This window comes from Sus scrofa, chromosome 5 (assembly GCF_054392235.1).
Source record: "Sus scrofa isolate SSC_HxYL_T2T_F1_AM1 chromosome 5, Sscrofa_HxYL_maternal_Yorkshire_Landrace_v2.0, whole genome shotgun sequence".
Lineage (NCBI taxonomy): Eukaryota > Metazoa > Chordata > Mammalia > Artiodactyla > Suidae > Sus > Sus scrofa.
The window spans coordinates 86,932,965-86,949,919 of record NC_139387.1 but is presented as its reverse complement, the minus strand read 5'-3'; the positions used below and the strand labels follow the sequence as shown (position 1 = coordinate 86,949,919).

Sequence of the window (16,955 nt, the reverse complement as noted above, 5' to 3'; positions counted from 1 at the left end):
TGGGCCAGACCTGACTGCAGTTCTTGGAGGATCTCCTGGGAAAACAGGGGGTGACTGTGGCTCGTTGTGGGGGAAGGACATTGGAGGCAAAGGTCTTGGGAATATTCATCAGTGTGTGCTCCTCTAGAGATGGCCATTTTGGGAAAATCTGGCCCCACCCAGCAGTGCTGAGAAGCCCCAGACCAAACAATAATCCAGGTGGGATCACAGCCCCACCCTCAGTAATCAGGCTGCCGAAATAACCTGTAGGCACACAGCCACCTCTAATCTCACCAAGAGACAAAGCCCACCCAGCAGAGGGACAGGAATCAGCCCCACCTACCAGTGGGCAGGCACCAGTCCCTCACATTAGGAAGCCTACAGCAAGCCCTCATACCAACTTCAGCCACAAGGGGGGCAGACATCAGAAGTAAGATATTTACAGGACATTCCATCCAAAAGCAGCAGAGTACACATTCTTCTCAAGTGCACATGTAACATTGTCTAGGATTGATCACATTCTGGGCTACAAATCAAGCCTCAGTAACTTTAAGAAGGTTGAAATCATATCAAGTATCTTTTCCAACCACAACACTATTCAACTGGAAATCAACAACAAGAAAAAAAAAAAACTGCTAAAAACACAAACATGTGGAGACTAAACAACATGCTACTAAACAACCAATGGGTCACTGAAGAAATCAAAGAGGAAATTTAAAAATACCTAGAAGCAAATGACAACAAAAGTACAACACTCCAAAACCTATGGGATGCAGCAAAAGCAGTTCTAAGAGGGAAGTTTGTAGCAATACCATCCTGTCTCAGGAAACCAGAAAAAGCTCAAATAAACAATCTACCTTTACATCTAAAGCAGCTAGAGAGAGAACAGACAAGACCTAAAGTTAGTAGAAGGAAAGAAATCATAAAGATCGGAGTAGAAATAAATGAAAAAGAAACAAAGAAAACCATGAAAAAGAACAATGAAACTAAAAGCTAGTTCTCTGAAAAGATCAAAAAATTGATAAACCCTTAGCCAGACTTACCAAGAAAAAAAGGGAGAGGACTCAAATCAATAAAATTAGAAATTAAAAAGGAGAAGTAACAATGGACATCACAGAAATACAAAGGATCATAAGAGACTACTACATGCAACTATATGCCAATAAAATGGATGGCCTAGGACAAATGGACAAATTCTTAGAAAAGTACAATCTTCCAAGACTAAACCAAGATGAAACAGAAAAGATGAATGGACCAATCACAAGTAATGAAATTGAAACTGTGATTTAAAAACTTCCAATAAACAAAAGTCCAGGACCAGACGGTTTCACAGGCAAATTCTAACAAACATTTAGAGAAGAGCAAACACTTGCCCTTATGAAACTATTCCAAAAAACTGCAGAGGAAGGAACACTCCCAAACTCATTCTATGAGGCCACCATCACCCTGATACCAAAACCAACAAAGGTACCGCACACACAAAAAGAAAATCACAGGGCAATTTAACTAATGAACATAGATGTAAAAATCCTGAACAAAATACTAGCAAACCGAATCCAACAATAAATTAAAAGAATTGGACATCATGATCAAGTGGGATTTATCCCAGGGATGCAAAGATTCTTCAATATCTGCAAATCAATTGATGTGATACACCACTTTAACAAACTGAAGAATAAAAACCATATGATCCTCTCAATAGATGTAGAAAAAGCCTTTGATAAAATCCGACACCCATTTCTGATAAAAACCCTTCAGAATATAGGCATAGAGGGAACCTACCTCAACATAATAAAGGCCATATATGTCAAATCCACAGCTAATATTATTTTCAATGGTGAAAAGCTGAAAGAATTCCCACTGAGATCAGGAACAAGACAAGGATGTCTGCTTTTGCCACTACTATTCAATATAGTTTTGGAAGTCCTAGCTACAGCAAAGAGAGAAGAAAAAGAAATAAAAGGAATCCAAATTGGAAAGGAAGAAATAAAACTATCACTATTTGCAGATGACATACTATACCCAGAAAATCCTAAAGCTGCTACCGGAAAACTGTTAGAGCTCATCAATGAATTTGGCAAAGTCATGGGATACAAAATTAATACACAGAAATTGACTGCATTTCTATATACTAACAATGAAAGATCAGAAAGAGATATTAGGGGAAAAAATCCAATTTACCATCACATCCAAAAGAATAAAATACCTAGGAATAAACCTACCTAAAGAGACAAAAGACCTGTACTCTGAAAACTGTAAGACACTGATGAAAGAAATCAAAGATGACACAAACAGATGCAAAGACATACCATGAACTTGGATTGGAAAAATAAATATTACCAAAATGACTATACTACCTAAGGCAATCTACAGATTCAATGCAATCCCTATCAAATTACCAGGGACATTTTTCACAGAACTCGGACAAAATATTTTAAAGTTTGTTTGGAAGCACAAAAGACCCAGAGTAGCCAAAGACATCCTGAAAAAGAAAAATGCAGCTAGAGGAATCAGGCTCCCTGACTTCAGACTATACTACAAAGCTACAGTCATCAAAGCCCTATGGTACTGGCTCAAAGACAGAAATATAGATCTGGGACAGAATAGAAAGCCCAGAATTAAACCCGGACACCTACAGTCAACTCATCTATGACAAAGGAGGTAAGACTATACAATGGAGAAAAGACAGCCCCTTCAATAAGTGGTGCTGGGAAAACTGGACAGCCACATGTAAAAGAATGAAATTGGAACACTCTCTAACACCATACACAAAAATAAACTCAAAATGGATTAAAGACCTAGATATAAGACCAGATACTATAAAACTCTTAGAGGAAAACATAGGCCAAACATTCTCCAACATAAACTATAGCACTATCTTCTCAGATTCACCTCCTAGAGTAATTACAATAAAAACAAAAATAAACAAATGGGACCTAATTAAACTTAAAAGTTTCTGCACAGCAAAGGAAACCTTAAAACAAAAAGACAATCCACAGAATGGGAGAAAATAACTGTAAATGAATCGACTGACAAGGGATTAATCTCCAAAATTTACAAACACCTCCTGCAGCTCAATAGCAAAAAAACCCAAAAAACAAAAAACCCCATCAAAAAATGGGCAGAAGATCTAAACAGACAATTCTCCAAAGAAAACACACAGATGGCCAAAAAACACATGAAAAGAGGTTCAACATTACTCATTATTAGAGAAACGCAAATCAAAACTCTATGAGGTACCACCTTACACCAACCAGAATGGCAATCATCAGTTAGTCTACAAACAATACATGCTGGAGAGGTTGCCAAGAAAAGGGAACCCTACTACGCTGTTGGTGGGAATGTAAATTGGTACAACCACTATGGAAAACAGTATAGAGATTCCTCAGAAAACTAAAAATAGAATTACCATTTGATCCAGCAATCCCAATCCTGGGAATCTATCCAGAGAAAACCATGACTCAAAAAGACACACGTACTCCAATGTTCATTGCAGCACTATATACAATAGCCAAGACATGGAAACAATCTAATTGTCCATCGACAGAGGGGTGGATAAAGCAGAAAAACACAATGGAATATTACCCAGCCATTAAAAGGAAAGAAATAATGGCATTCGCAGCAACATGGATAGACCAAGAAATTATCATGCTAAGTGAAGTTAGACAGCGAGACACCAACATAAAATGCAATCACTTACATGTGGAATCTAAAAAAGGGACACGGTGAACTTCTTTGCAGAACAGATACTGACTCACAGACTTTGAAAAACTCATGGTTTCCAAATGAGACAGGCTGGGGGGGTGTAATGGGTGTTTGGGATGGAAATGCTATAAAATTGGGTTGTGATGATGACTGTACAACTATAAATGTAATAAAATTCATTTAAAAAAAGATACATAAGAAAATTCAATCCATAGTATAAGTTCTAAAAAATTACAATTTCATTCAGAGATTAATGGCTCATTTAAAATTCTATGTTTAATAACGGTAACAACAACAACAGCGTCGGCTAACATTCACGTAGCATCCACTACTAAGCGAGCTTTATGTAATTAATTCAATTAATTCTTAAAGATGCCTGAGAGCTAGGTACTACTACAGATCTTCCTTGACTTATGATGGGGTTATAAGTTATATATTACCATGTCTAATAAACACATGGTAAATTGAAACTACTGTAAGTCAAAAATGCATTTAATAAAACTATCCTACTAAATTATAAAAATAATACAATACTTATAATAAATAATTAAAACTGGATAGCTCATGTAGTTTGTTGAAAAACAGAATGGTTTGTCGGGTAGAGAATGGCCTTAAGTGTACTGGTTTACCAGTTGTTTAACCCTCTTGATTGTGTGGCTGGCTGGGAGCTGTGGCTCTCTGCCACTGCTCAGCAGCATAAGACAGTATCGCCCTGAATATCACTAGACCAGAAAATGATCAAAATTCAACATTTGAATTATGGTTTCTATTGAATTTGTTGTGTATTTTGCACATCATAAAGTTAAAAAATCGTAAGTCAGACTATCTATATTCCTCCCACTTTATAAGGGAGGGAACTGAGACGCAGAGAGATTAACATTTACTCTTTCCTCAACTCTAGTTTCTCCAACTTCATTGGTCAGAATTTAGGTTAGAGGTTTCAAAAAGACATGTAGGTATACTGTAAGTATAGGTTGAAATCTAATATTTGTACAAATTCAGAAAAAGTTCTTCTATCTTTCATTAGCCTAAGGGAAATGATGCATATAGCAAATGGCAAAAAAACCATAAATCCATGCATGCGGTAAAGAGCTAGAGTTACAAATAGGAACTTGCTCTAAAAATAGCATATGTATTAATAACTAAAGAATGGTTTCTTAAAGATTGCCCATGGGGTTGAGGAATGCATCTTTTTCATAATACCTACACACATGGAGAACATAAATTATAATAAATGACCCTATCATATACAGCAGTAAAGATAGCCAGTAGTAAAAGCATATTTGAAATAATTTTTGTCCCTACTGAACAGAAGAAAAATATTAGCCCCTAGGTAGAATTAGATGCTTTTTCTTCCAAGCTCTGACAGCAAATTGTGCGTAGATATTCCCAGCATTTATATTACATTACAATATAACACAGTCATTTGTTCATGCAGTAGTCTTCCCTTCAGACCATGTCCTTGAAGACAGGGTCTGAATTTATTCATCCTGGAATTTGAGACCCATTCCTGTATCTCGGAGAATGAATGTTTACTGAATGAATAAATGATCTGATAGGTGACTTTTAAGAAAACCTCAGGTACTGCAAAGCATTCTAGAAAAGTTAAAAATAGCAAATAAGTCAAAAGGGTTTTCATTATTTTATAAGTAGATTCTTGTCTTCCTTATCTGGCATTTAAGGCCTGTCTACACTGGCCCTAATCTGCCTTCTTAACTTTATTTCATCTACTCTTTTAGCTGGATCCTCTGTATGAATCACTTTCTTTTTTGGCATAGGTTTTGTGCTTTTTCATTGCTATGCTTTTACTGGGTACTCTCCAAAAGTTTCACCTTAGGCAGCCTTTTCAATATAAATGAGCATACTTACTTAACACTGTGCTTATATGCTTATCGTAAAGCAATCATAAAAATAGAAAAAAATGACATTTTAAACAAATGAGATAGACATATATAAACATAAGTTTTCATCTTTTCCCTCTGTATACAATGCATTGTTCTGTATTACTCCACTTTAAAAATAACTGATTTATATCAGAAGAGTATAAATCTCATGGAGTATTTGAGAGAATGAACTGAATCTGTACATGTACAGCACTTAAAACAATGCTGGTTATACAGGAAACACAGTAAATGTCAGTTAATTTCATTAAATTATTATCATCAATGCAGTTTCTTTCATCAATGCAGTTTCTCTCAACTGGAATAACTCCACATACCTACCCTCCAGCCTCACTCCTACAAAACCCCTTGAAGGTCAAATTCAAATGTTATCTCTTCGAAGAATTATTTGAATGCTTCTCTTAAATTAGGATTTTTCACTTTCAGAGGTATCATATCTACAGAATTTAGCAAGAAGCCATGGCTAAGAAGCCAAAATAAAGCTGGAATAGTTGGGCTAGGTTTATGGAAAATGATGCAAATGAAAAAAGATATGATTATTAACCACAAGAAAAATAAAATACAGAAAAAGGAAATATAGCACACTCTCTGGCTCTATAATAAACAATGTTTAGATAGACCTATGATAGAAACACTGACTACTAATTTAACCAAAATCTGTGATGCAACCATTTGGGAAAGATTACAACATACCCCAAATGCTCAACTTTTATTAGCAAAAGTCTAAAGGAGATCAATCATGAACTAGAAATTTAGGCATATCACTTTAAAACTTATAAATACCAGAAGAAATTCAAGAACAATAGGGAAAAAGAGAAGATCTTGCAAGCTTCTACAAAGATAAAAGTATAAGGAGATCAGAAGTGAGAATGGCAGCTGTTGTCCTTTTCTTTTCTTTCTTTTTTTAGGGCCACACCTGCAGCATTTGGAAGTTTCCAGGCTAGGGATCCAATCAGAGCTGCAGCTGCTGGCCTATGCTACAGCCACAGCAATGCCAGATCTGAGCTGCATCTACATTCAGTTTGCGGCAATACTGGATACTTAACCAACTGAGCAAGACTAGGGATCAAACCTGCATCCTCATGGATACTAACTGGGTTCTAAACCCACTGAGTGACAACAGGAACGCCCTCCTGTTGTCCTTTTCAATGGTAATAGGAGAAGTTATAAAACAAGAAAGCGATACCTTCAAAATCCTAAAAACAAACAAACAAACCAGAATTCTATATCCGCCCAACCTATTCATGTAAAAGCATTTCACAACATGCCAAGACTCAAAAATTATTCTCCTAGCCAATACTCCTTCGGAGGAATTTATCTGAAGATGTGTTCACATAAAACAAGAGAACAAAAGAAGGAAAGAGATAGAATCCAGTAAAGAGGAAATTCAAAAGTTCTACTGATCAAATCATTTTAAAAAAATCATATTAAAAGTGGTCCTGAGTTATTAATTTTAAGAAGATCAAATCAATACGAAGACATTCACCTGATTTCCAAAATGTTAAAGTATTTCTTGTGCCTTGAGATTTAGAAAGTCACACTTTTTTGGAGGGTCTTTTTAGGGCCTTGTACACAGCATATGGAAGTTCCCAGGAGTCGAATCAGAGCTGCAGCTGCCAGCCTATGTCACAGCCACAGAAACGAGAGGTCTGAGCTGCATCTGCAACCTATATCACAGATCACAGCAAGCTGGATCCTTAACCCACTGAACGAGGCCAGGGATCAAACCCTCATCCTTGTGGATACTAGTTTGGCTTGTTGCCACTGAGTCACAATGGCAAGGACACAAAGTTATGCTTTTACATCCATCTGAGCATAAAAGAGAGTGCAAGAGTTTTTAACTCTTACCTGTAACACAGCAGCAAATAAGTATACTACTACGAAGATTACAGTTAAAGAAGTGTGACCACTTTTCATCAGATGAATAGTGTAGAGGAAAATTAAATGTCCGGGTATCACTAAGAGCAGTAGAACTTGAGCAGACTTATTATTTACTCCTGTAACATAAGATATAAAAGTTGTTAAAATCATCTTTTGGTCACAGCTGTTAAAATTTGAGTATGACTTCTAGTTACTACACTGCACAGAACACATAAAATTCAACTGCTAGAAATAAATTTTAACTATTTACAATTCACTTAATTTCTAGAAATTCTCCCTATATGTTATATATTAATTAAATGAAAGGTGGTTGATGAAAACTTGCCATGAAGAACATTGGTCAAACTATCATATCTACTATTAAAAAAAGAAGACAAAAGAAGAAATATGACGGTCTTAAAGTACTAAAATGCGGGTTTTTTTCCCACATCATTTAATTCCTTTTTATGGATTATTTCAATGACTGAAAACCATCTCATGGTCTTTTAATAGGAGACCTTTGGTTTGAAATGTTTTAATTTTATTTTTCCTTTAAAGTTATTTCACTGCTATTACAAGACTGGGCATTTCCGATCCTCGTTCAAAAGTTACATTTATTACATTACATTAATTTTCATCAGGAGAAAAAGTTTTCAAGAATTGTGAGGTTTAAAATTGTGGTTTAGTTTCTTGGGTATCCTATGCCTGGGGCATAAACAATGCACTGTTCCTTGTAACTGAGGTTATCCTCTCTCATTCCATTTGTTTGGGATCAAATGCCTACATTTCTAAGAGCCAAAAAGATTATTACACAAAAGACAGTATCTCTGTCTCCCTGATTTAGCTAACATTCGCTAACAATGCTTTCTTAACTGTACAAGTTTCCTCTTTCTTGACTCATAAAAACGATACCCCAGAGAAAGAGAAAAGAAAAATTATACAAAGTTCCTCAGCAACTGCAGAACTGACACAAATTTTTTCTATTGTTCCCTGAGATTTAGAGAACCGAATTTGTTCTATTTAAAAATCTACTTAGCTTGCAGAAATGGAAAATTTTGCAACATTCACAAACAAAACATGTTCTCGGCAAATGTTGCTTGTCTATACTCATGAAGAAACAGTCACTCAAATACAGTATGCAAAAATCCAGACGTACCTACCTGGACCAAAAAAAGTTCTAAATGGATAGTAACAACCTTTGGGTTCATCAGGCAGTTCTCCTGGAATGCTGTGTAAATGGAGGTAGGTAGAAATCCTGCTAGCCTGAATGGCCACCAAATTACCACCAATACCTGAAACAGAGAAAAACAAAGCAGTTATCTCCATATTTTAAATAACTCGCATAAATTCAATCAAATATATGCCTCTTTATGTCACATCCTGGACCAATTAAACAAAACAAAGAGTTCTTAAAAGTTGATTCATGTAATTTTGAGGTAGATACTCCAAAGGCATCCATTTATTGCTGTGAAAGACTCATTCACTATTTTTTCAAATCTAATTCACTGTTTGGTATAAAAGCAGCATAAGCAATTTTTAAAAATTACTATCAGAACCAAGACATAAAACTAGGTAGCAAGGTGTTTTATGTTTATCATCTTAATGAGAGGAAATAAGCTAGATTTATTCAAATAGTCGAGGCTTGTGATAAGACGCTGAAAGAAATACTCAAGAAAGTCATCTTTTAACCTAGATTATCGTCCCATATACTCTGTGGAAGAGGAGCTGATTCCAAGAGGTGAAATGAATTCCAAAGGATGGTAAGTGTGCCCAAGGTGAGTTAGGAAACCCCTATGCATTCTTCCTTGACAGACTATGAGAGGAAGAGGAAGTAGTCAGAAAAGCGAGTAGGAAGAAAGCAACTGAAAACGTCAAATTCTTAAATGCCGAGTATGGGCTAACATAACCATTTAGAATGCCTGGGAACCTTAGACACCAGAGGAGTCTATCCACTTGCCAGCTATTTCTGCAAGCCTCCCCTGGCTGCTTGTGAGGCGTACTGAGATAGGAGAGAACACTGAGATACCCAACCTTGGCAGCACACAGCAAGAAACCACATCTGTTTCCCAATCCTTCTCTCATATGAAACAAGAGCTGCTTGCATGATGAAGGGCTCACACCAGCCACCTGTTCCTGGGCAAAAATCAATTGCCAATGGAGTAAGTGTAGAAGCAAAGGCTGTCTGCTGCTGAATGAATGAAAGAGAATCTTCTTGCTCAAGACCAATCTGGCAGAGTGACTGCCAACAGACAGAGGAGTAGAAAAACACTGAGAAAGCCTCACCTCTATGGCCAAGTGCATTAAGGATTGCCTAAGACTGAGAATAGTACAAGACAATCCCCAACTCCTTCCCATGCCTTGTACCACGTAAAAAGCATCAGCAGCCTACTGAGAGAGGAGGAGCAAGAGCACAGATAGTTAAGCTTTCCATGCTGCAGGCACACAGCACTCCAGGCTCATATTAAGCCAAAGCTTATCAATAAAGAAATCTGGGAGTTCCCATCGTGGCCCAGTGGTAATGAACCTGACCAGGATCCTTGAGGATACAGGTTCAATCCCTGGCCTCGCTCAATGGGTTAAAGATCTGGAACTGCTGCGAGCTGTGGTGTAGGTTGCAGACATGGCTCGGATCCTGCGTTGCTATGGCTGTGGTGTAGGCTGGCAGGTGTAGCTCTAATTTGACCCCTACCCTGGGAATTTCCACATGCCTTGGCTGCAGCCCTAAAAAGAAAAAAAAAAGGAAAGGAAAAAAGAAATCTGAAGTTAGTGGGGCACTGAAGTTGACTATTAATAACCACAGTGCTCACTTTGGCTGCACATATACTAAAAACTGAAACAATACAGAGAGGATTAGCATGGCCCCTACGCAAGGATGACATGCAAATTCGTGAAGGATTCCATATTTAAAGAAAAAATAATAACCACAAACATCAAACCAAGTTCAACTACTGATGAGACTGACTCAGTATTCCATACTAATGACTTAATAGCAGAAAAGTCTGCCTTTTTAAAGGCATAAATAATTACCTCAATAGCCAATGTTCTTTTATACACAATGGTCAGCATTTGTTAAAACATTTCTGGGACAGTAAAAAGTAATAAAAAAAAACAGACTATTGTCAGGAGTAAAGAAGTCAACAGAACCAGAGCCAGAATGACTCGGGTATTGAAACAATCCAACAAGGACTTTAAAATAACTGTGATGTTAATATGTTAAAGTATCTAATGGAAAAGATGTTACAATATACATTATTAAAAGATGGGACCCTAAATAGGTTAAAAGTAAAGGTATGGAAAAAGATATACCATGTAAACTCTAGTGAAAAGAAAGCTAGAGTGGCTATATCAACATCAGAAAGAAAGAAAGAAAAAAAAAGACTGTAACAGGGACTATTACCTAATTCTGGGGTTAAATACACCAGTGTTAAAGACAAACACTGAATAATGGTTGTGAAGGTCAATTTGTTACTAAAGCTGTTGCCCAGAACCATATCCCTGCCCTGACACCAAATGGAAACCAATTACTCTTATCCAAATTTTAGGAAGAAGTTGCAAAGAGGGGGTCAAAAACCCAAAAACAAATAAACTAAAATCCCCACAAGAACAAATTAAAACAAACTAGGCCCAAGACAGAGGAAATCCGACTTCCAGTAGACCATGAATCTCATTATATGCTCACTGTAATACATTAGAATGCTAAATGACACACCCACTGTGCCATGCCAGTTGGCAATTGTCATGATAACAACCAGAAAAGCTCAAACAAGGACTGAAAGGAATATTGCATCACTTCTGGGTCCAAACCACATCCCTGTTCTCAGGTAAGTCATGAATATTCCTCCATAGTGGTTCCTCCATAGTGGTACCAATTTACACTCCCACCAACAGTGAAGGAGGGTTCCTTTTTCTCCACACCCCCTCCAGAATTTGTTATTTGTAGACTTACTCATGATGGTCATTCTGACCAGTGTGAGGTGGTATCTCATTGTAGTTTTGATTTGCATTTCTCTACCAATTTGCGATGTTGATCATTTTTTCATGTGCCTGTTGGCCTCTGCACATCTTCTTTGGAGAAATGTCTATTCAGGTTTCTGCCCATATTTCAGATCACCAAAAACACATGAGAAGATGTTTAACATCATAAATTATTAGAGAAATGCAAATCAAAACTACTGTGAGGTACCACCTTACACTAGCCAGAATGGCAATCATCAAAGAGTCTACAAATAATAAATGCTGGAGAGGGTGCCAAGAAAAGGGAACCCTGTTATACTTTCGGTGGTAGTGTAAATTGGTGCGACCACTATGGAAAACAGTATGGAGAGTCCTCAAAAGACTAAAAACAGAACTACCATTTGATTCAACAATCCCACTCTTGGGAATCTACCCAGAGAAAACCATGACTCAAAAAGATACACGTACTCCAATGTTCATTCCAGCCCTATATACAATAGCCAAGACACGGAAACAACCTAAATGTCCATCAACAGAGGAGTGGATAAAGAATATGTGGTACATATACACAATGGAATATTACTCAGCCACAAAAGAAAAGACATAATGGCATTTGCAGCAACATGGATGGACCTAGAACTTATGATGCTAAGTGAAGTTAGACAGTGAGATACCTACCAAACGTCATGTGTTATCACTTATATGTGGAATCTAAAAAAAAGATCCAATGAACTTCTTTGCAGAACAGATACTGACTCACAGACTTTGAAAAACTTATGGTTTCCAAAGGAGACAGTTTGGGGTGAGGGGGATGGGCTGGGGGTTTGGGATGGACATGCTATAAAATTGGGTTGTGATGATGACTGCACAACTATAAACGTAATAAAATTCATTGGGTTAAAAAAAAGAAAAGAAAAGAAAAGAAGAAGTTTGAAAAAAAGAAATACAAACATAAACTAGAAGAAGGAAAATAATGAAAAGAGAAAAAAATTAAGGACATCTATAAAGCTAACTATGGCTTCTTTGAAAAGAAAAAAAGGTAGGCACAAACAACATGGGGAAAAAATCATAATTCCAGTTACTGCCAATATTTTAAAAATAACAATATTATGAATAACTTCATGCCAATTTAACCTTGAAAATTTAAATGGGAAAATATCCTAAAATATACAATTTAACAAAATTAATTTAAGAAGAAACAGAAAATTTGAATCATTCTATAATGATTAAGGAAATCAAATCTAAAACTTCAAATCTTCCTCAAAAATTCAGCCCCACATAAGCTGTTTGCTTTGTTGGTTTTTTTCAAGTGAGTCTATCCAATAGTTAAGCAATAAATAAGTAAATAAAAATAATAAGTAATAAAATCCTACACAGAGTTCCCACCGTGGCTCAATGGGATCCATGGCATCTTGGGAGTGCTGAGACGCAGATTCAATTCCTGGCCGGGCACAGGGGGTTAAGGATCCCACATTGCTGCAGCTGCAGCATAGGTTGTAACTGTGGCTCAGATATGACCCCTGGCCCAGGAACTCAATATGCTGGAGAGCAGCCAAAAAGAAAAAGTAAAATCCTACACATATTACTTTACAGTATAAAATATAAGTAAGTGTATAACTCACATAATGAGACCAGCAAAACTCTGAGTTCAAAATCCAACAATGGAAATATGAAAAACGAAAATTATAGGCCAAGCTTATGAATAAAAATAAATGTAAAAAGATATTAAACAGTTGGCAAACCAAATCAGAAAAATGTTAAATGCATAATACATCACAACCAAAGTGAATATATCCTAGGAATGTAAGGCTGAATTAATATTTGAAACTAAAATAATACAGTACATTAATAAATACATGAAGAAAAATATGATTATATGAATAAATGCATAAAAATTGATGAAATTCAACATTCTTTATTTATAATTAAAAATTCTTAGCAAACCAGGAATTGAAGGGGACCTCTTTAACCTAATAACCACACATGCACACATGCACAGATGAAATCTGAGATACACAAAGGAGGTAGTACAGATTAATAAAGAGTGCTACAACTTCAGTAAATAATGCCAAGATAATTAGGTAATAATATGCCCCGCAAATACCATGAAATTGGACCCCTACTCTCATGCTTTACACAAAAATCAGTTCCAAGTAGATTAAAGGCATCACATGAAAGGCAAAATAATTAAAATAATTAGTGTAGAAACCTATTAAAGTTTTACCTTCTCATGGAATTAAAACCCCATCATGATCTCATCACGATCACTCATTATATTTTTAAACTAAGCAGAATTCTTACCTTAGAATAGTTTTTTTTTAATGTCAAAAATGCTTTCTTGCTATCATGACACACAATACTTCTACTAAGAGCTAGTCTATCAGCATTTCTTTGAAATTACTTAAATTCCTCACAGACTAATTGTACTACTAAAGCTAGTGGAGAGCACCTAAAGATTGTCACATAAATTAACAGCATTAGTAAAAACAGATTTCCAACATCCTAAATAATTACTAAGGGCCTTCTGCATCCATAAGACCTAATTTTTAAGTGCCTTGTTGCTCACATGAGCTCCATTGATAATATAAATGTTGGTAGTATGAACACATTCAGAAGGTTCATCTAAGGACCACTTTAAAATCTAACTTCATGTTTCAAAGTGGATTTTTTTTTAGGGAGGGGCTGCATCTACAGCATGTGGATGTTCCTGGGTCAGGGATCAAACTCACACCACAGCAGCAATCAGAGCCACAGCAGTAACAATGCCAAATCCCTAACCCACTGCACCACAAGGGAACTCTATCCGACTTTACGTGTTATTCAATTTGGAAATATGTTTCCAGCAAATGTTTAGCATTCACACCACGAAATATATTTTAAATTATGACAATAATTCTTTTGGACATTTCCAAGGGAACCTGAAGTGAAAGTTCATTTTGTTAAAAAGTAAAGCCTTATAATCAACAGCACAACAGATCTGGTATCTTCCATATTTTAGCCACCTCCGCACATCTCTGCATTTTCACCTCTCCTCATTTCATGACTCCTTATCAGAACTCACACCCAGGAACTGCTCTTTTAGTTTCAAGAAATGCAAAGGAATGGGCGAAACGTGTCTTCCACTGTTTCATATTTTTCACAGGGAACACATGTAATGTCCTCAGAGTGAAGGCCCTTTCATCTAAACAAGGGCAGGCATGCTCACCTCCCAAGTCCCTAATTCATCGTCCTCCACTACTTCCTTCCAGTGTACTCGCAGACTTGCAGACAACCTAATGAATGACTTATAAGGTCGCCAAATTTTCTACTTCCCTTACCCTAGATCATGCATTCTCAGTGGGGACAAAAATTTGTTCTTGGGGGAAGAAAATTTTTTTTTCTCATTTTATGGTACACATAAAATACAGAAATGGGTAAACTGGGCACTTGTGATATTAAAATTTCATGGGTGGACACATTTAGGGGAAAATGTTCTCAATGGCTTCTTCAAAGGATGATAATGAAAAAAAGGTTGAGAAACACTGCCTAGACCAGAACTTCCCAAACCAGGAAGCCTTGAACCAGTTATAGGTGTGACAAGATACTGACCTAAGCACTGCAGGTGCAGGTGAGACCTGAGGCAGCTGATGCCCCCAGGCTGATTGTCTCTGGTTGTAAGTGGCCTCCTTCTTCACCTTAATGTGCCATCCAAATATTACAATTTCCTGTGTGTGCCATGACATGAAACAGATTGGGAAGCTGTCCTGGAGAACTGAATCTATCCACTTTCTTGGGACAACTTGAGGATGTCACTGTAAGTAAGGCCCTTCAGCTTAGCCTCTCCTTTCCTTTTGCGCACTGCAATGAGGGTATCCTTTCTTTCCAAGGGTACTCTGCAGTCCATCATTTTGTGGACCTTGCTCCTTCATTATTCGCCATCTATCAAGCACCCTTAATCTTTCCTTTGTTTTACTCCTTTGCTTCCTTGCCAATGAACATGTCTCCATTTCTCCCACCTTGGAAAAAATTCTTCATTTGGACCCCTAGGTATTATCCTAATTCTATTCTTTTCATAGTCAACCACTTTTAGAAATCTAAAAGTGCTACTTCCAAGACTTTTGTTTTGTACCAAATATTTAATAGATACAGAAATAATATTTATTTATAAAATATATATAAGCGATAGAGAAAGATAAATACTACATGACATCGCTTATATGTAGAATCTAAAATATGACACCAATGAACCTATCTACAAAACAGAAACAGACTCATGGACAGAGATGGGGAAAGATATATAAATATAAATAACCATACTACGAAAACACCCATGTACACATCACCCAGTTTAAGAAAAGGGGTACACACGGTAGAGATTGATTTGCAAATACTGAAAAATCCTTGAATCACTGGGATTAAATCCCACTTGATCATGGTGTACAATCCTTTTAATGTATTGTTGGATTTGGTTTGCTAGTATTTTGTTAAGGATACAGGAATTCCTATGGTGGTGCAGTGGGATCAGCAGCATCTCTGGAGTGCTGGGATGCAGATTCGATCCCCTACCTGGCACAGTGGATTAAGGATCCCGCATTGCCACAGATATGGTCTAGATCACAACTGCAGCTTGGATCTGATCCCTGGCCTGGAAACTCCTTATGCCATGGGGTAGCCAAAAAAAAGAAAAAGTAATAAATAAAATAAAATTTTAAAAGAAAAAAAAAGGATACAGTATTACTCTTACATTTGAAGTATCCTATGTGCCCCTCCCCAACCCCTTACCCTTCCCTTCCCCCTCAATCAGAGTAACTATCCTTAATTGTATTTTTCATTCTCTTACTTTTTTCTAGGTTATTACCATATATATGTGAAAAAACTGAACCCTCAAATGATTTCCAAACCACTGAAGAAATGGTCCCTTCTGAATCATTTCCCCTGGCTACACTAACTTAGCTAATCCTTCTTCTAACCAATTGATCTCTAGCTCAACTCTTTCTTCTTCTGCCAACAAAATATTTACTCTGTGGCTCTCTAACCTCTTTCAATATCTAAGGAACTACTATCTAAATAGTCCCTCCTATCTAAAAAGCTTGTAGAATATACCAAAGAGAAAGAAATTCTGAGAAACCAATTTATCTGGTTATATACCAGAGAAACTATTAAGGAAAGTAATAAAAGTTGCCATAACTGATAATTTTTTATACAAACAGTAGGAACAATTTTCTGTTTTTGCCTTTTTAATGCACTTCACCAGTTCCTAAGTATAGGAAATGTTTTGGTTATGATCAAAGTTGTGTTATTTAACAAGATAACTTCAAATTCGGTAATATATAGTTTACAGCAAAACTAAGCATATTCCTTAACTCGTGCATTTATTCACGCAGCAATTAGCAGAGGTTAAGACACTAGGCACTACCCAGAGAGTCATACAAAAAGAAAGTAATCACACAAAATAATTACGTAGTATAATAAAAATGTTAAAAGTATGCTGTGGAAGCAGAGAAAAGCACAACTAACTCTTCCCAAAGATCTATTTTGCAGAAGAGGTGACATCTTAATTGGGTCTGGATGAATGAA

General features: G+C 36.6%; 1 protein-coding gene and 1 non-coding gene across 14 annotated transcripts in view; one reads left to right on the top strand and one right to left on the bottom strand.

The window, feature by feature from the left end:
- The window catches only part of SLC41A2 (solute carrier family 41 member 2), a 127,028-nt gene that overhangs the window by 31,095 nt on the left and 78,978 nt on the right, over nt 1-16,955 (bottom strand). For all 13 annotated transcript variants that reach the window (XM_005664183.4, XM_084957337.1, XM_084957334.1 and 10 more), the window contains 2 exons: nt 8,606-8,737; nt 7,434-7,582 (listed from right to left, as the gene is read on the bottom strand). In XM_005664183.4, the coding sequence (XP_005664240.3) occupies nt 7,434-7,582; nt 8,606-8,737 (281 nt within the window). The remainder of the gene's footprint in view (nt 1-7,433; nt 7,583-8,605; nt 8,738-16,955) is intronic.
- Nucleotides 10,245-10,352, top strand: LOC146403519 (U6 spliceosomal RNA). Its single transcript, XR_014804697.1, has one exon. It is a non-coding gene; the product is annotated as a U6 spliceosomal RNA (small nuclear RNA).